The sequence below is a fragment of the Podarcis muralis genome, chromosome 9 (assembly GCF_964188315.1).
Source record: "Podarcis muralis chromosome 9, rPodMur119.hap1.1, whole genome shotgun sequence".
In the NCBI taxonomy this organism is placed as follows: Eukaryota; Metazoa; Chordata; class Lepidosauria; order Squamata; family Lacertidae; genus Podarcis; species Podarcis muralis.
This window is the reverse complement of record NC_135663.1, coordinates 2,512,667-2,532,639: the sequence shown is the minus strand read 5'-3', so window position 1 is coordinate 2,532,639 and position 19,973 is coordinate 2,512,667. Positions and strand designations below refer to the sequence as shown.

At 48.4% G+C, this 19,973-nt stretch overlaps 1 protein-coding gene across 2 annotated transcripts in view; it reads right to left on the bottom strand.

Annotated features, from left to right (window-relative positions):
- The window catches only part of HSPA12B (heat shock protein family A (Hsp70) member 12B), a 42,984-nt gene extending 23,235 nt beyond the window's left edge, over positions 1–19,749 (bottom strand). The window contains exons 1-3 of one of the 2 annotated variants that reach the window (XM_028744464.2): positions 19,489–19,749; positions 8,301–8,362; positions 542–642 (exon numbers count right to left, since the gene is read on the bottom strand). In XM_028744464.2, coding sequence (XP_028600297.2) covers positions 542–642; positions 8,301–8,362; positions 19,489–19,616 — 291 coding nt within the window. In that variant the 5' untranslated portion in view covers positions 19,617–19,749. Of the gene's footprint in view, positions 1–541; positions 643–8,300; positions 8,363–19,457 lie in introns of both variants that reach the window. The other variant, XM_028744465.2, reaches the window with a different exon arrangement.
- Between the last annotated feature and the right edge of the window lie 224 nt (positions 19,750–19,973).

Below are 19,973 nucleotides of genomic sequence, written 5' to 3'. Positions count from 1 at the left end.
TAGCCCGAACCCTATGGAGGGCACCCGAACGGTGAAGACTGGCTTAACCCATTTCTCAGAGTGAGGTGGTGGAATCCCAGACTGTTCCATTGCAGGCTAGATGGTGGAGGATTGCTTTAGAATCATAGCATTGTAGACTTGGAAGGGACCCCAAGGGTCATCTAGATCAACCCCCTGCAATGCAGGAATCTGAACATTTCACTTTTAAAAAATGCTTCCCACCTAAGTAAATAAAACTGGGAGAAAGGGGGAAAGAGACAGAGAACTGTTGTAGGCAGCAGGCTTAAGACAAGCGAAAAGGACGTGTTTCGCACACTGCAGGTGGCCTCTGGGACTCACTGCCACAAGATGCTGTGACAACCGCTTTTAAAACAAGGCCGGATGAATACCCAAAGGGACATGGCAGGCAATAGACTGGACTTAGGCTATTTTGGATAGGGGGAACAGGGGTTATCACCCTCACACCCTGCCTGTGAACCTCCCCAGGGCACTGCTCTGAATTTGGTAGGTTTTTGGTTCGCATGCCATTCTCCCTGCTTACCGGCGACTGGGACGGCGTCAGAGGGGCGATGCTGCAGCTTTCGTTGTGGAGTCGGGGAGAGTTTTGGGGAGATGGGGTGCGGGATCGCTCTCTGTTTGCACCTGGCGGATAAGAAGAGATAGGTAGGTTTGCGAAAGCCCCTGTCCTGGTCACCAAGAATGAGTGGGAATCTCCCTCAAGGTGACTAGGAAGGGAAGTATTTATTTTTAATTGTATCAGCTCTTTGCTTTCTTTCAGGCTCCTCATTTGCAGGGCTGAAAGGGAAGTGTGAAAGGAATAAAGGAAGCTGCCTTAGATACAGAGCCAGCCCCATTGGTCGATTAGGAAGAACCACACCGTTTAAAGCACATTTGATGCCAATTTAAAGCACACGATCTTCCTCCAAAGAATCCAGGGAATTTAACCCTTATTAAAAACTACCCTTAATCTGGGTAGTTTGACCCTGGCAGAGTTACAGTTCCTTCCAGCATTAGCAAACTACAGCTTCCAGGATTCTTTGGGAGGAAGTTGTAACTGGTGAACCAGAGCAGTGCACGGAAATGCCGTTTACCTTCCCACCGGAGCGGTACCTATTTATCTACTTGCACTGTGACGTGCTTTCGAACTGCTAGGTTGGCAGGAGCTGGGACCGAGCAACGGGAGCTCACCCCATCACGGGGATTTGAACCGCTGACCTTCTGATTGGCAAGCCCTAGGCTCTGTGGTCTAGACCACAGCGCCACCTGCATCCCGCAGGCAGTCATAATCCTGCTCTATTCTGCCCTGGTCAGACCACACCTGAAGTCCAGTGTCCAGTTCTGGGCACCACAATATAAGGCTACTGAAAGACTGGAATATGTACAGAGGAAGGCAACCATGATGATCAAGGGCCTGGAGACCAAGTCATATGAGGAACAGTTGAAGGAATTGGGTATGTTTAGCCTGGTAAAGGAGAGACAGAGGAGATAGGATAGCTATCTTCAAATATCTAAAGCAGTGGATTCCAATCAGTGTCCTGTGGCCCCCTGGGGTGCCTTGAATGCTGGCCAGGGGTGCCACGGGCAACACTGGCCTCTGTCCCTCTTTCCTTCCCTCCCTCCTCTGGTGCCCTCTTGCATCTCTGCCTCCCAAAGACTTGCACAGACATTTACTGCAGCAGCCCTGGCTATAAGCTCTGCAGGTGAATGGTGCCTGTGAGAAGCACCTCTCTTTGGGGCAGGGTGGGGGGCAGCTCAGAGACCAGGGACAGCAGGAGCGGCTGCCCAGAGGACTCCCAAGAAGGGAGAGGAGAGGAGGGCATACTCCGCAAAGGAAGGTGTTCAAAAAAGGGTGAGAGGTTGCCAGCTCTGCAGGCAAGGGGTGACATAACTGGGCTCCTGAGCCCCACAGCAGAGCCACAGAACTCAAGGGAGCCGTGGGCTCAAAAAGGTTGGAAACTTCTGCCTTAGATGCGTTAGGGATGCAAAGACATGCATGCAAAGACAGGCTCCTGAGGATTGAGCAGACAAGACCAATAGCGGGTCCAACAGCCAAGAAGATGGTTTCTGCACATGCTGTAGAGCAGCGGTTCTCAACCTGTGGATCCCCAGATGATGTTGGACTACAACTCCCATCATCCCTGAGCTCTGGCCTTGCTAGCTAGGGGTGATGGGAGTTGTAGTCCAACAACATCTGGGGACCCACAGGTTGAGAAAGGCTGCTGTAGAGGGAAGTGAGGGGCAGATGGGGCTCGTCCACCTGGGAAGTCATGCACCTAGGAGAAAGAAGACTCTGGTCCTCAACCTACCCTGCCGGCAAAGCCTGACCTGGAACCACCTATACGGCCTAGGACCCTCATACCTACGGGACCGCCTCTCCTGGTATGTCCCACGGAGGACCTTATGGTCTTCAAACAAAAACATCTTGGAGGTCCCGGGCCACAGGGAGGTTAGGCTGGCCTCAACCAGAGCCAGGGCTTTTTTGGCTGTGGCCCCGATCTGGTGGAACGCTCTGCCACAAGAGACCAGGGCCCTGCGGGACTTGACATCTTTCCACAGGGCCTGCAAGACAGAGCTGTTCCACCAGGCCTTTGGCCAAGGCACAGTCTGACCCCCTCCTTCTGTAATCCTCACAGAACTCTAGACCAAAGGTTGCCATGAATTTGATTCTGAATTGATTTTAGAATGAATTGGTTTTAGAGTGCATTTCAATTAATTGATTGTGATTTTATGTAAACTGTGTTACTTTTATTGTTGTTAGCCGCTGTGAGCCCGGCTTCGGCTGGGAAGGGTGGGATATAAATAAAAATCTATTATTATTATTATTATTATTATTATTATTATTATTAAGAAAACCCTCAAGCCGGGGATGTCTTTGCCACTTGGTTGCCCCAAATGTGCAAACTGGTTCTTTTGCTCTGTTGAAATCAATAAGACTCAAGCTGCAAATAAGAAACCTCAAGCCTTGAAAAAAGGAGGTGTGTGTGTGTGTTCGTGTGTTGCAGACTGCAATTTTCCAAGAAGGGGACTCTGCTCCAGCCCAAGAGAGGCGGGTGTCATTCTCTACGCTATCTGAAACAAACACGCCTCTGGCTTTGCTGTCAACTTTTCCCTTTTCTTGTGAGGAATCCTATTCGGAATAAGGGAATTCCCTTAAAAAAAGGGGAAACGTTGACAGCTATGTGTGGTGTTCGTGCAGATTGGAGCCCTGAGTGTGCTGGACGCCTCGTCTCGCCCACGCAATGCGCACTTAATGAGGCAGACATGTCTCCGTCCCGTCGGCGCATAGACCACACTCCCCTGCGCCGCAGATGGTTCCAATTAGGGGATGGAGTTAATTGCTCCCCCCCATCACTGCTGCCCCGTTCCAGGCCAGAAGTATGGCTTCTTGGCTGACAGGATCCAGCTGTTGGTTCAGGGGAGAGGAGGAGGAGGAGGAGGTGGTGGAGGAGAGTCACTTTATCTGCAAGGCATCTGAGACCCCTAGCAGCGAGGGCCTCTCTCAGAGCTGGAAGGGGGCTGGGGGCGCTGGTTCAGATCTCAAGGCCTGCTTTGAGCAAGGCTGGTCTGCCCAGGCACTTGCCAAACAGCACCCTAAGAGGAGCGCGGCTGGATCAGGCCAAGCGCCCATCTCGCCTGGCATCCTCTCCTGGCAGTGGCCACGGGGTCTGTAGCCTAAAACTATGCGAGAAGAGCCTGCAAGTTCAAGCCAATGGCCTATCTAATTCCGCATCCCTCCAACATTTCTCCGATGACAAAAGGGACGTCTGAAGGAAAAGTGGGACATTCAGAAACTGCTTCTGTAAATCCAGGACTGTCCCTGGGAAATAGGGACACCAACCACGTGCCTCAAAGGGAAACCCGCAACCAGGATTCGAACACAAGAGCCCTCTAACCTCCCATGGCTTCCAGCAACTGGAGTTCAGGAGCATTGCTGTCTCTGTGGAGGCAGAACGGAGCCATCATGGCTAGGAGCCATTGATAGCCCTCTCCTCCTCCATAGATTTCTCTAATCCTCTTCTAAAGCCATCCAAGTTGGTGGCCATCACTCCCTCCTGTGGCAGGGAGTTCCACAGTCTATCTGCTCTGAGTGAGCACGTATTTCATTTGGTCTGCCCTGAATCTCCCAACATTCAGCTCCATCTGATGCCCATGAGTTCCTGTGTTATGAGAGAGGGAGAAAACTCCTTTGCTGTCCAACTTCCTCCAGACACGTATATGCGGCAGCTAGACTGGTGACTGGGAGCAGCCACCGAGACCACATAACACTGGTCCTAAAAGACCTACATTGGCTCCCAGTACGTTTCTGAGCACAAGTCAAAGTGTTGGTGCTGACCTTGAAAGCCCTAAACGGCCTCAAAGGCCCAGTATACGTGAAGGAGCATCTCCACCCCCATCATCCAGCCCGGACACTGAGGTCCAGCTCTGAGGGCCTTCTGGCGGTTCCCTCACTGCGAGAAGCCAAGTTACAGGGAACCAGGCAGAGGGCCTTCTCAGTGGTGGCGCCCGCCCTGAGGAACACCCTCCCGTCAGATGTCAAGGAAATAAACAACTACCAGACTATTAGAAGAAATCTGAAAGCAGCCCTGTTTAGGGAAGCTTTCAATGTTTGATGCATTACTGTATTTTAATATTTTGTTGGAAGCTTCCCAGAGTGGCTGGGGAAGCCCAGCCAGATGGGCGGGGTATAAATAATAAATTATTATTATTATTATTATTATTATTATTATTATTATTATTATTATTATTATTATTATGATGTCACCTCTCACTCGCTTTTTCTCCCAAAAGTCCCCAAACTTCAACCTTTCGCCCTACAGGAGTAGTTCCATTTCTTTGATCTTTCTGGTTGCCCCAGGTTGACAAAGGCAGAGACAGACAGTATTTTCTTTATATACGGTATTACCAAAGATTACCATCCCTTTAAAGTAGGCCCCTCTTATCCTTCCCAGACCACCAACGTCCCGAGAAGGACAAGTTTTGAGAGAGTTACTCCATCGCAGCTCCTGGCTGAACGCCTGGAGAAGCAAGTTGTTTTAAAAGGCTTGGGTTTTATGAGCCTGTCAAAGATGGTTTTTGTTTTTTTTGTCCCCTTCCAAATACAGCTCCAGAGATTAGTCTCAGCAACTCTCGCTGTGAAGAATCAGCGACTGGAGAGACACGACACCAGACCCTTCTCTCCGATTCCCTAAGTGGCTTTTTCTGTCTCGGGTGCCTGTCATGTTAATATTTCATCTGGTACAAAAAATAGACAGAAACCAGCCAGGATTTTGAAATGAAACCAGCATGTTCTCAGAGAAGGCTCTTTACCCAGATCTTCTTACTTGAGCGTATTGGGGGGGTGGAAGGGAAGAAATGAAAGAGGCACTCTGCCGAAATGAAAACAAATAGCTGCTTTGGGATCAAAGCCGCTGGAACTGAGCTCACGCAGCAAACAGGATGCCTCGCAAAACGGTACACAAACTCTTAGGAAACAATAACATCACGGGTGTAAATTATAAATCATGCCGCAGGTAAGTTGAAACACTCAGGAGTGTGCCCTCTGTGCGAAAGGAATGGCAATTACGTACACAGACAATCCAAATACATCCCCAAGAAAAGTGGAATGACCACTGGCATAAGAAGAGCCTGCAGAATCAGGCCAATGGCTCTTCTAGTCCAGCATTCTGACCTCACAGATGCCTGTGGGAAACCTGCAAGCAGGATTCGAACGCAAGCGCCACTCTCCCCTCTGGTGGTTTCTAGCCCTGCTACCTCCAGCTGTGGCGGCACAGCAGAGCCATTATGGTTAATAACCATCCATTGCCCTCTCCTCCTTCATGAATATGTCTAATCCTCTTCAAAAGCCATCCCAGTTGACAGCCATCCCTGCATCCTGTGGCAGGGAGTTCCACAGTTTAACGATGTGCTGCATGAAGAACGGTGGCTACACTCTGCGTCTCGTGTCAGAGGATCTGGGCTTCCCATTGGGGCAGCTTTTTGGCCACAGTGAGGAGGTAAAGGACCCCTGGGTGGCTAAGTCCCATCAAAGGCAACTATGGGGTTGTAGTTACAGGTAGGTAGCTGTGTTGGTCTGCCATAGTCGAAACAAAATAATAGTCGAAACACCTTAGAGACCAACTAAATTTGGGGTTGTGGAACTCATCTCGCTTTCAGGCCAAGGGAACCAGCGCTTGTCCACAGACAGCTTTCTGGGACATGTAGCCAGCAGGACTAAACCGCTTCTGGTGCAATGGATCACCATGATGAGTGCCAGAGCGCACGGAGATGCCGTTTACCTTCCCACCACAGCGGTACCTATTTATCTACTTGCACTGGTGTGCTTTCAAACTGCTAGGTTGGCAGGAGCTGGGACAGGGCAATGGGAGCTCACCCCGTTGCATGGATTCAAACCGCCGATCTTCTGATCAGCAAGCCCAAGAGGCTCTGTGGTTTAGACCACAACGCCACCCGTGTCCCTTTTCCCACAGTGAGAACAGGAGGCTAGACTAGATTACATGATCCAGAAGCACTCTGCTTCCACAGGAATTCCATAAGGTGCCTAAAATATGCAAATAAGTGTCACTTCTTTACTTTTGGATATTTTTTTCTGCTTTTGCGGATCATGGGGAGGGGGCAAGGTCAGAGCGCTTATTGCCTTATACTCTCTGACCCATGGAAATCCATTTTTGACGCCTCTTTGACTTCTGAGATATCAGCATGGGCTTCCTGCACACTTTCTGAGCAAATCTGAGCTTTTATATAGGCTAGAATATAAAAAAGGATTTTAAAAAAAACATATGAATTCTAACAAAGGTCTGTATAGTTAAAACTATGGTTTTCCTTGTAGTGATATATGGAAGTGAGAGCTGGACCATAAAGAAGGTTGATTGCCGAAGAATTGATGCTTTTGAATTCTGGTGCTGGAGGAGACTCTTGAGAGTCCCATGGACTGCAAGAAGATCAAACCTCTCCATTCTGAAGGAAATCAGCCCTGAGTGCTCACTGGAAGGACAGATCCTGAAGCTGAGGCTCCAAGACTTTGGCCACCTCATGAGAAGAGAAGACTCCCTGGAAAAGACTCTGATGTTGGGAAAGATGGAGGGCACAAGGAGAAGGGGACGACAGAGGACGAGATGGTGGGACAGTGTTCTCGGAGCTACCAGCATGAGTTTGACCAAACTGCGGGAGGCAGTGGAAGACAGGAGGGCCTGGCGTGCTCTGGTCCAGGGGGTCACGAAGAGTCGGACACGACTAAATGACTGAACAACAACAACATGAATTCTGATTTGGATTGTGTAGTTCTGCAAGAGTGCAGGTTTGCTCTCTCTCTGTCTGTCTCACTCTCACACACACTGCCAACACAAAGACCACAATCTGGATCAAGACCCTAGGTGTAGATAGAAGGGCTTTGCACCTTTGTCCATCTTTGCTCACCCAGCAAAAAGGTCAAATTGAAATGCCTGGAGTTGTGTGTGTGTTTTTTAGGAAAGGAGCCTGATAAGTAAGTGGGAAGGTGGGTTGATATTCTCTCAACACATTCTGAAGTGCCGCCTCCTAAGCAACTTCTCTGTTTTGCCTCTGGCTATTCGGGACGCGGGTGGCGCTGTGGGTAAAAGCCTCAGCACCTAGGACTTGCTGATTGAAAGGTCGGCGGTTCGAATCCCCGTGGCGGGGTGCGCTCCTGTCGCTCGGTCCCAGCGCCTGCCAACCTAGCAGTTCGAAAGCACCTCCGGGTGCAAGTAGATAAATAGGGACCGCTTACTGGCGGGAAGGTAAACGGCGTTCCGTGTGCTGCGCTGGCTCGCCAAATGCAGCTTGTCACGCTGGCCACGTGACCCGGAAGTGTCTGCGGACAGCGCTGGCTCTCGGCCTATAGAGTGAGATGGGCGCACAACCCTAAAGTCTGTCAAGACTGGCCTGTACGGGCAGGGGTACCTTTACCTTTACCTTATTCTGCAGAAATCCCCAAGCCCAGCATCGTTGTAGAAGTGACACTTATCAATTCCTCAGAAAGTTCAGGAACGCAACACAGCTAAGGCTGCCAATTCAAAACATGTTTGAAACAACGTGTTATTTTTCCTTTTCCCTTGGCCTTGGACAGAACTCCCACCCAGTGCATTGGAAATAACAGCGAGGTAATGTAAGATGACCAGGTCTAGTGTCTACTCCCCTCTGAGGCAGCAGAGAAATTGTCTTCACCCTCTTCAGAGATTTGGAAAGTGGTACCCAGGTCATCCGCCCACCAACCACCTTCTTTTATTTTTCCAGGCTGAATATGCCCCGTTTTCCCATATCACTGATTATCTTCCTGTATTTCTTACCAATCTGGAGAGTGTGCATTGCTGGTTCCACAAGCGTTGACATCTTCACATCACTTTTCTGGCTGAAAGACAGACAGAACATCCCAATCAAATTGCCCTCTGATTTATTTATTTTAAAAGATTTTATTCAAGTAAATAAAGCAAACCAATTTAATAAAAACAATAGAAGTACAAAAAGGCAGCACAGCATATACAAAAATGATTTAATATTAGGTGGGTAAAGTACTTGAAACCATCAAGGAAGCCAAATTTCATGTTGTGCTGTGGAGAGGCTGTCCTGTGTTTACTTCTTGTAGATAAGATAAAATCCCAACAAGCAGCAATGAATTTTTCAGGGTTCTCCAAGCCTTTATTTTTCTAGCTAATGCTAAACTCCACACATTTTTACATCAGTTTACCATGCATCAGAGGGACGCGGGTGGCGCTGTGGGTAAAAGCCTCAGCGCCTAGGGCTTGCCGATCGAAAGGTCGGCAGTTCGAATCCCCACGGTGGGGTGCGCTCCCGTTGCTCGGTCCCAGCGCCTGCCAACCTAGCAGTTCGAAAGCACCTTCGGGTGCAAGTAGATAAATAGGGACCGCTTACTAGCGGGAAGGTAAACGATGTTTCCGTGTGCTGCGCTGGCTCACCAGATGCAGCTTGTCACGCTGGCCACGTGACCCGGAAGTGTCTCCGGACAGCGCTGGCCCCCGGCCTATAGAGTGAGATGGGCGCACAACCCTAGAGTCTGGCAAGACTGGCCCGTACGGGCAGGGGTACCTTTACCTTTTTACCATGCATCAGTTGCCCAGACTGAAAGTCCTCGCCTCCCCACTAACTCCCCTCCTTTCCAGGGTTTTTTCCAAGCCTGTGTGCAGCCAACCTCTCCTCCACCCTCTTCACACCTCTCCTGGTTCTGGGAGACCAAGAGGCAGGGGAGCTGGTCACAAGAGAGGGGGAGACACCTTGACTTCTTCAGCAGCCTGACTCCTCTCTGCCTCTGGGTCTCCCTCCTCTCCGGCTTCAGCTTCTGCTTCTGGTTCTGTACTTCTCTCTGCCACAGAGTCTCCCTGCTCACAGAGCCCTGTTATCCCTTCAGTTTCCAGTACCTCCTCTTCCCTCTCTTCTTCTCTCTCATCTCCATCTGACCACTCATCATCGTCCCACTACCAATCCCCAGGCTCTGAGCCTTGTTCCCTTGGTGGTTCCTCAGCTGGTTCCTTCTTCCCACCATTCATCTGTGTCCAAACAGTCCATGGCATCTGATGATGATGAAATACATACATACATACATACATACATACATACATACATACATACCCTGCCGATCTGGCTGGGTTTCCCCATCCCCTCTATGTGGCTCCCAACAGAATATTAAAAACACAATAAAACACCAAACATTAGAAAATTCCCTAAACACGGCTGCCTTCAGATGTCTTCCAAACGTCAGATAGTTGTTTATTGCCTTGACATCTGCTGGGAGCGCGTTCCACAGGGCAGGTGCCACCACCAAGAAGGCCCTCTGCCTGGTTCCCTGTAGCTTCACTTCTTGCAATGAGGGAACCACCAGAAGGCCCTCAGCGCTGAACCTCAGTGTCTGGGCTGAACTATGGGGGTGGAGACGCTCCTTCAGGATGGTAACGTTTCTGAGATGCCATTATGCTGGCAGAACTCTCTGAACACCCCACTGCCCGCCCTCAGAAGGCAACATCATGCCAAGCCCATCAATATGTGTCGCTTGCTGGCAAATGCGTATTATGTTTGCTCACAGCCCATGAACTCCATACACTGCATATTTCAGAACGCTCTATTCACGCTGCAATGGTCTGAAGACTCCTTGTGTTGGTAACCTCAAGGCGGTCTATGTGGGGCTGTCCTTGGGTTTGGTTCGGAAGCTCCAACTGGTGCAGAATGCTGCAGCCAAATTGCTGACAGGGGCACCTGTCCAACAGAATGTGTTGCCATTGTGAAAACAGCTGCCCACTTCCAGTCATGCCAGGTTCAAGGTCCTTCTCTTAATTTACAAAGCCCTGAACAACTTGGGTCCAGGGATTTCCTGAGCCTTTTCATCCCAGCTCAATTCCTGAGATTCTCTGCAGGAGCGTCACTGCCCATCCCTCAAGCGAGGCTCGTTTGACAGCAAGAAAAAATCAAGGCTTTAGTGCCATCACCTCAGAGTTGTGGAATACTCTGCAAATAGAGATTTGGAAGGGACCTTCTGTTTTAAATTCTAAATGCCTGCTGACAATTTTTCTATTCTGCCAGGCCTATGTAGGCAATTAAGGAAACATATTTCCACAAAGGCTAATTGACGTCTGTTTTTAACTTCTAAAATATGTTTTTATCACGTGGTTTTATGTATTTTTGTTGTGAAGAGCTTTGGCTTATTGTTTATGAAATACTGTATTTTTCACTATATAAGATGCACCAGATCATAAGACGCACCTAGTTTTTGGAGGCGAAAAACAAGAAAAAAAATATTCTGAATCTCAGAAGCCAGAACAGCAAGAGGGATTGCTGTGCAGCGAAAGCAGCAATCCCTCTTGCTGTTCTGGCTTCTGGGATAGCTGCACAGCCTGCATTCACTACATAAGACGCACACACATTTCCCCTTACTTTTTAGGAGGGAAAAAGTGAGTCTTATAGAGGAAAAAATACGGTACATATTTTTAACAACATATAAAATGTAATAAACTGAAGTCTAACAGAATATGACGCACACCGGAAAGAGCTTTAGTGATTAGCAGCCATTGCGAAAGGCAGGTGAGATGTGGTATTGAACATCTGTCTCAGGCGGGGATGTGCATTGACTGCAAAATTTGGTCCTTCTCCTTCTTTGGCAATCACTCGTAACTGAGTAAGATTGTCTTCCATGAACATGGTCTTAACCATGGGTAGGCAACCTAAGGCTCGGGGGCCGGATGCGGCCCAATCACCTTCTCAGTCCGACCTGTGGACGGTCCGGGAAATAGCGTGTTTTTACATGAGTAGAATGTGTCCTTTTATTTAAAATGCATCTCTGGGTTATTTGTGGGGCATAGGAATTCGTTCTTTTTCACCCCCTTCAAAATATAGTCCGGCCCCCCACAAGGTCTGAGGGACAGTGGACCGGCCCCCTGCTGAAAAAGTTTGCTGACCCCTGGTTAACAGTGAGTCCGTAAGTGACTGTGGAGGCCAGTTCTGGATCCACACGTCCTTCCACAGTGAGGACATTGGTTTCTGGGCAGGAGCTGACCATGGTGTGGATTTGCCAAGTGTGCCTTCCTCTTAGTACGTTTCCCCCTTTTGTCCCGAGTTCGAGCATACAATGCATACCCTTTGGGGAAATTGCTTGCCAAAGTAGGAACAAGAATGTGTGTGAACGTTCAAGTCCACTTGAATTTGTGGCAAGCCAAACTGAAGAGTTGAAAAACGAGGCAGCAGAGCCACACATTTAAAGCACACACCCCTCCAAGTATCCTGGGAACTGTAGTTTGTGACTGTGTGACTGAAACTACAGTTTCCAGGATTCTATGGGGGAAAGTTGTGTGTTTTAAATGTGCATCAGTTTTTAATGTGTGACATTTTAATGTATTTTTAATCTTTGTTGGAAGCCGTCCAGAGTGGCTGGGGAAACCCAGCCAGATGGGCAGGGTACAAATAATAAATTATCATCATCATCATCATCATCATCATCACCATCACCATCATCATCAGATGTGCCTTAAATTCATGGTGTAGGTCAGCTGTGAGAGAAATTGAAATCAACACAGCCCTCCGCTCCTCCCTGGCTAGGAGCTGATCTATCACCAAACACGCCTCAATGATCAGAATCGATATGCCAACGATCGCCAGATACTGGGCACAAACAACAGGAGCAGGCTATCTGAGGAGGGGCCACACCCTGTGTTCCAAACGGGCTGCTCCAAACCCCGGAAGTCCCGAGAGGAAAGATCTCATTCTGAAACTGCAGCTGCCAAGCTCTTCCTGATCAGGAACACATTTCCGTAGCTGCACCACCTATAAATAGAGACGCAGGAATGGGTGGGAAGGGGATGGAGAATGACTCCAGTGATATCAGCTGCGGAGATCTCTAAAGCTGGTTTAAAGAGCACACCCTCTGCATTAGAGACCAGGGGCGCCAATCAAACTGATGCCAGGGCCTCGTCTGCCTGGGCCTTGTGAGAACAGGATGTAGGGCAAGACGGGATGCTGGCCCGATCCAGCAGCCTCTGATTATGTTCTTATGCAGAGAAGTTAAAGGTGGTGCATAATTTGGCGGTCTGTCAACCCACCAACTTTGGGCTTTGGGGCGATCCCCGTTCACATCTGAACACATCCTGTCTGCCTCCACTATTTGAGGCATCATCTTAAAAGTGCTTCCAGTGCATTTATAGCTTTAATCCAAACAACAGCCCTATAAAGTAAACCGGGATTATTATTCCCATTTTGTGGATGGAAGGATCAAGGCTGAGAGTGGGTTTGACTAACACTACCTAGTGAGTTCATGGCAGGTGCAAGATTTGAACCAAAGGCCTCCTGATTCACAGCGCAGTGTCGACATTAGCTCTCTATTCAGAGTAGAATAAAGGGAACCAAACCAATTTGTGAAATATATGGTTCATAGTGCCCTGGTTCACCTTTTTACTAGTTTTTTTCACTATTCTGTTCTAAATTTGCTATTCTCCATTTAAAGTATCATTATGGGACGCGGGTTAAACCACAGAGCCTAGGACTTGCCGATCAGAAGGTCGGCGGTTCGAATCCCCGCAACGGGGTGAGCTCCCGTTGCTCGGTCCCTGCTGCTGCCAACCAAGCAGTTTGAAAGCACATCAAAGTGCAAGTAGATAAATCAGTGGCGTAGCGTGGGGGGTGCAGGGGGGGCCGGCCGCACCGGGCGCAACACCTGGGGTTAGGGCAAATCCACAGGTTAGGGGGCGCAAATCCACGGGTTAGGGGGCACAAATTACTTGCCTTGCCCCGGGTGCTGACAACCCACGCTACGCCACTGAGATAAATAGGTACCGCTCCAGCGGGAAGGTAAACGGTGTTTCCGTGCGCTGCTCTGGTTCGCCAGGAGTGGCTTAGTCCTGCTGGCCACATGACCCGGAAGCTGTGCACCGGCTCCCTCGGCCAATAAAACGAGATGAGCGCCGCAACCCCAGAGTCGGCCATGACTGGACCTAACGGTCAGGGGTCCCTTTAACTTTACCTTTACTACTGAACAGTCAGGGAGCACCCTGGGAATTGTAGTTTGCTGGTGGGTGCCAGAAACTGCAGCTCCATGAGATCAGTCAGCAGCCTTAACAAACAGCAGTTCCCAGGATTCTCCATGACTGCTAAAGTGGTTATAGAAATAGATTGAAACGGATGGTTTGGATTTCACCATGGTAGTCATCTCCCGAAAGGCTTGCTGGCCATTTTGCTTACAAAGCCTTAGATCTGAGTTTCCAGGCAGTTTCTAGCAGTTCAGGAGCAAAGCAATTGCAGGTATGCCATTGGAGCTAAGCTGTTGTAATTCAGATTCTGCAAGGCTTGTCTCAGCTTGCAGCTGAGCAGTCTTAAGATTATCATCCTCACCAAGGGCAATTTATTTACAGAGCTGCCGGTATTTCATACAGGGCGGTGTGTGGGTTTTAATTTGCAAGCTGCTTTGGGGGTTTTCTTTTGAATGGAAGGACCGGGCAATTGTTTGGGTTTTCTTGATAAATTGTTTATCTGAATTCAATCATAAAGATTACTGAACTCATGGACATGGAGGTTTGGAGTACTCTGCAATGCTACTTTTAGACTCTGGATTTAACCATCTTATTTCCACCCCACCCCACTTTTTAGATGGGAATGTGTGTTGCTACGTATCAGGTGGCAAAGTTGGGGGAGAAGAAACTTTGGGACCCTGGTTTTCCTTTTACAAAGCATCCTCAGGTGCTCATATTTTTTACTTCTTCAGAACTAGTCATCCAATAATAGATCACTAAAAAAAGGAGACTCTTGAGAGTCCCATGAACTGCAAGAAGATCAAACTGATCCATTCTGAAGGAAATCAGCCCTGAGTGCTCACTGGAAGGACAGATCCTGATACTGAGGCTCCAATACTTTGGCCACCTCATGAGAAGACTCCCTTGGAAAAGACCCTGATGTTGGGAAAGATGGAGGGCACAAGGAGAAGGGGACGACAGAGGACGAGATGGTGGGACAGTGTTCTGGAAGCTACCAGCATGAGTTTGACCAAACTTTGGGAGGCAGTGGAAGACAGAAGTGCCTGGCGTGCTCTGGTCCAGGGGGTCATGATGAGTCAAACACGACTAAACGACTAAACAACAACAACGAAAGGAGAGCCATCAGGATGACAGACAAAGATATTATTACAAAAGGTATAGGCAGGTGTGGCCCTCAAACCACTTATGAGTGCCAGAGCATGGGTTATAAGAAGAAAAGGGCCCCTGAGCATATACAGAGTGCCTTTTCTTCAACAAGAATTACCCTGACACAGTTGGATTCATAGGCACGGAAGGAGCGTTGAGTCTCAAGTAGAACTGGCACCTTTCATTTTAGGAATTGCTGGAGATCCTTCTCTGGGCTTACAGAATCATAGAATTGTAGTATTGGAATGGGGACCCCAAGGATCATCAAGTCCAACCCCCTCTGATGCAGGAATAATTTAAGGTATGCGGTCTACACACCAGTCTCAACACAGTATTTGGGTTTAAGTATTTCTAAAACACGGAGAGAACATCCGATCCAGCGATTGTACCAAGAATTCTCCCTCTCTCCTGCCTTGCATATGTTTGCTTCTCTGCCCTGACTTCTGGTAGTGAAAGTATTTTGTTTCCTATGATGTAAAAGGCAAAGCATACATAAGATTATAATTTCCATCTGTGGGATCAAAGGGCACTGCTACAGAAAGAACCACAAGCGTTTGATTGGCTGCAGCGGCGTTGTCCCCGCACGCACCTCCTCTTGCAAAAAAGAGAGAGAGAGAAAAAAAATACAACTTTGAGCAGAAGCCAAGCGAGAGCAACCACCAAGATGCGATCATAATTTGCTTCCGAAGCAGTTTTCAGCGTGCAAAAAGGGCTCTGCAAAGCATTGTGCCTTTTCTCACAATCAGCCTTGAGAAACTGTTGGCTCACTCGGCCTGCTTTCTGGATAAAGGAGCACTGAAAGCGTTTGTTGTTGACTAGTCAAGAGGGAGGGTCTGGTGGCACATTTTTCGGCAACAGATCAAGAGACACTAAGTGCAGGAAATCTCCCAGGGTTGCTCTGCCCATTGAGACATGGTCACCAAAGTGGACAGCCAGTTGGTTCCTTCTGAGAGACTGAGGGGAGGCAGGTGGAGAGAAACATAGCAAATTCTTAGAACAGGGGACCCTCTCTTTGTTAGATTCCAGAATAAACACTTCTGCAGAACAGGAATTCAAGAGCATTTCTTTCCAACTTTGCTAATGGTTAAAGTCTGTTGTGAAAACGAACCAAGGGCTGTTTGCAGGATCAGACCAAGCCTCTCCCAACGCGATGCCTTGGACTACAATTTTCATTAGACCCTGCCAACGCAGCCTCATGGGAGTTGTAGTCCTAAATGTCTGGAGAGTGCTAGGTTGGAGAAGCCTAGTTTAAGCTGAAATTGAGGGCTTATCCATACAGTTGTTTAAGGTGGTAGAATGTAAGAACAACTGGCTGCTGGATGAGGCCAATGGCCCATCTAGTCCAGCATCCTCTTTTCACAGCGGACAGCCAGATGACCGTGGGAAACCTGCAAACAGGATCTCTCTTCCACTGTTTGACATCACAATCTTAAGTGCTAATAGAAGCTTAGAGATTTGCAGTTCATGGTCTTGGTCCATCTTTTGGCTGTTCTGTTTACAGGAGGAAAGAGGAAGAAAAGAAAGGTCTGCACCTCCAGATATCCTCCTCATCAGGCTCTCCTTCCATCTTCCTCTTCTCGCACAGTTCATGGGAAATTAATTTCAAAGAACTACCACCACCATGTTCCACACTCAAAGTCCCTGAATGGTTAAAATGAGTTTGGCTTCTTATTTTCTCATCTTGGGACAAGTTTAGGTATGGAGATCAGGAGCCCAGAAAGAAGTTTTTCTTTGAGACTTTTGAGTCTAAACCAAGAAATTTTAGCAACCTACAGGGACATGGACATTTGTCAGGGAGCACTGCACCATGGGATACGGAGTGTTTACAATGTACTTTCCAGGATGTTACTCGTTTCACAACTATCTTCCCTGTTAGACAAAAGTGTGTCTTCTTGAAAAGGTGAGTGGGGAGAAATAAACCCTTCCCAAACCCTGATTCTGAATATTAAAGAAGGTGGGGAATTATACATCAGTCCCTGTTGTCTCAGGCCAATATTCTTCCCTGTATACACTTATTTGCTTCCTAGAGCTGTTCCCACCCTTTTTACCTACTGGACTTCCCTTATACTCTTCTCCAAATGCAGGGATGAGACTCAGAAATTTTGGGAATCATAGTCAACAAAAAAGCCCCACCATGACCCCTCTCACACATTCACAAGTTCACCTGTTCCAAGAGGACCTGTAGAGCTCAGCCAATACCCAGGGCAACCCTTAACTATTTTCCAGATGGGAACTTAAACTGTTCTAGGCCCATGTTTCTGCAAGGGTCCTCTGCCTATTATTATTATTATTATTATTATTATTATTATTATTATTCCCCATCCATCTGACTGGGCTGCCTTCAGATGTCTTCTAAAAGCTGTATAGTTACTCATCTCCTTGACATTGGTGGGAGCCACCACTGAGAAGGCCCTCTGACTGGTTCCCTTTCCAGTTGCTGACCAGCAAATATTCAACAGGAAAAGCTTTTGCCCAGTACTGAGAAGTCGTGATTCGAAGAAACTTTCATGCCACTGTTAAAGAGCAGGTGTAGAACATTTTGATCCCCAGGTAAGAAGAGTTACGATCCCACTGCAAGTCCAAGGTTTCCTCCAATATTTTGTAGCTAAGCAAACCTGGAAACTCCAGGTGTTTCAGGTGTCTACTCCTGGAATTGGGACTGGGGGCTCAGACCTCACGAGAGCCAGTGTGGTGTATTTATTCTTTATTCCTTATTTAATGTATTTTAAAAAAAAATCTCAAGTGGTTTACGTAAAACAAATAAGCAGATAACAATAAAATGTGCTGGCTAGAGGGCTGGACTTGGGACTTGAGAGGGTCCGGGTTCAAATTCCTCTTCTGCTGTGAAACTCATAGGATGACCCTGGGCCTTATTACCTCACATTGTTGCTAAGGGTATAAAATGCAGAGCTGGGGAGCTGCGTTCAGCATCTTGAAGGAGAGAGAAGAGTGTTGAACTGGGGGAATGGGAGGCCTGGGTTCAAATCCTAAATACTTATGGGATTGCCTTACCCCAAATAGGCCCACTTGATACGGCCTGGGTAGCTCAGTTGGATAGAGAGAGGTGCTGATAACACCAAGGTTGCAGGTTTGAGCCCCATATGAGACAGATGCACAGTCCTGCAATGCTGCATATTCCTGCATTGGGCAGGCTGGACTAGGTGATCCTCAGGGTCCCTTCCAATTTGACAATTCTATTACTCTGTGACATCTCTGAACTGCAGAACCAGCCCTGCTACAAAGGCCATGTCACACTCACCCACACTTGTAAGAAATCAATATTTCAGCAAGGCAGCACCTACATACACTTTGGAACTCACGGCCTGTTGACGCCAGGCTGGTGCCTTTACTGTACTCTTTAATAATAATAATAATAATAATAATAATAATAATAATAATAATAATATACCCCACCCATCTGGCTGGGTTTGTCCAGCCACTCTAAGGCATCTGCTGAAAACATTTTTGTTTAGGCAAGCCGGCCCAAACATAAACAACTTAACAGCCTCAAAGGCCCAGTATACCTGAAGGAGCATCTCCACTCCTATCGTCCCACCCCTATTTTTCTGGACACTGAGGTCCTTCTGGTAGTTCCCTCCCTGCGAGAAGCCAAGTTACAGGGAACCAGGCAGGGGGCCTTCTCAGTGGTGGCACCCACCCTGTGGAACGCCCTCCCACCAGATGTCAAAGAGAACAACAACTACCAGGCTTTTAGAAGACACCTGAAGGCAGCCCTGTTTAGGGAAGCTTTTAATGTTTAATAGACTATTGTACAGTGGTACCTCGGGTTACATACACTTCAGGTTACATACGCTTCAGGTTACAGACTCCGCTAACCCAGAAATATTACCTCGGGTTAAGAACTTTGCTTCAGGATGAGAACAGAAATCGTGCTCCGGCGGCGCGGCAGCAGCAGGAGGCCCCATTAGCTAAAGTGGTGCTTCAGGTCAAGAACAGTTTCAGGGTAAGAACGGACCTCCAGAACGAATTAAGTACTTAACCCGAGGTACCACTGTATATTAAAATTTTGTTGGAAGCCGCCCAGAGTGGCTGGGGAAACCCAGCCAGATGGGCGGGGTATAAATAATATATTATTATTATTATTATTATTATTATTATTATTATTATTATTATCATCATCATCATCACCATCACCATTATTATTACATGCATTTTATCCTGTTTTAGCTACTGTTTAATCATCTTTTGGATGTTTCCAAATCCTGTTCTAACCGTCTTTATTGACAATTTCAATTATTTTATTTTTAAAAAAACCAAAATAGCTTTTTGTTCTTACAGTCAAGTGGGGTATAAACTTTGTTAAACAGATTTATTTATTTTTAATGCACCTGATAATCCATACGTAAGTCAAAGAAGACCTGCAGTCTTATCCCAAGCTAGTCCCCCGGACTTGGGGTGGTTTTTGCAGTCTTGGGTAACCTACAACCTACCCGTATCTCCGTTTATCTTCACAACAACCTTACGAGGTGGTCTCTCGCCCAGAAAGTCTGGCTTAGAGGCCGGGAGCCAGCCAGCCAGCCAGCCAGCCAGCCAGCCAGCCAGCCAGCAAGCAAGCTTCTGGGTCGCATGAGCACCCAAGCTTCTGGGTCGCATGAGACCCAACTCCTTTTTCCTCCCTGACTCCAAGGCCACCCCACTCACCACCCCACCCTCCCCTCCCCTGGCATGAAGGGCTAGGAGAGATGCCACCTAATCTCCAACCTCCTTCCACCCTGCATCCTTCGTTCGCCACAAGCCACCACCCCCGACCCCAACCTTGGCATTGCCCATGGCTTTCTAGAACTGCCTGTCTCCTTCTTCCAAAACTCTTCTCGCCCGAAAGGATTTGCCGAGAAGGGAGCCTCACCTCTTCTTCACGGGCGGTGCCAGCGAACCACAGATGGCGCGGCCGGGACAAAGCCCCCCAAGTCCAGCTGACCTTCCTGCTTCCCCTGAGGCCACCTCTTCTTCTGGACCTCGCAAGCTGAAGACCATGCCCAGAGAGAGTCCTTTGGTCCGCTTGGTCCTCAGTCTCTCTCTGCCTCTCCTCCCGGTTTCCTCCAGGCCTCCCTCTCCTCCCCACCCCCTTATCCTGGCCCAGCCCAGACCTGGCTCTCGTTCAAATTGCAAGCCCAGCTGCAGATGTGCTGCATGGGACGGTGGGGTGGGAGGAAGAAGGGGGGGCCAGGCTCAGCCTACCCCACCCCTGCGGGACAGAGACCCCCAACACCTCCCTCCTCCTCCTCTCTCCTTTGCCTGGGCAGCGCGGGAGCCCTTGCCGAAACATACCACCCCCTTCCAAACATAGGGAGGCTCTCCCCCCTGGATTCCTTTGCAGGAATGTGCAAGATG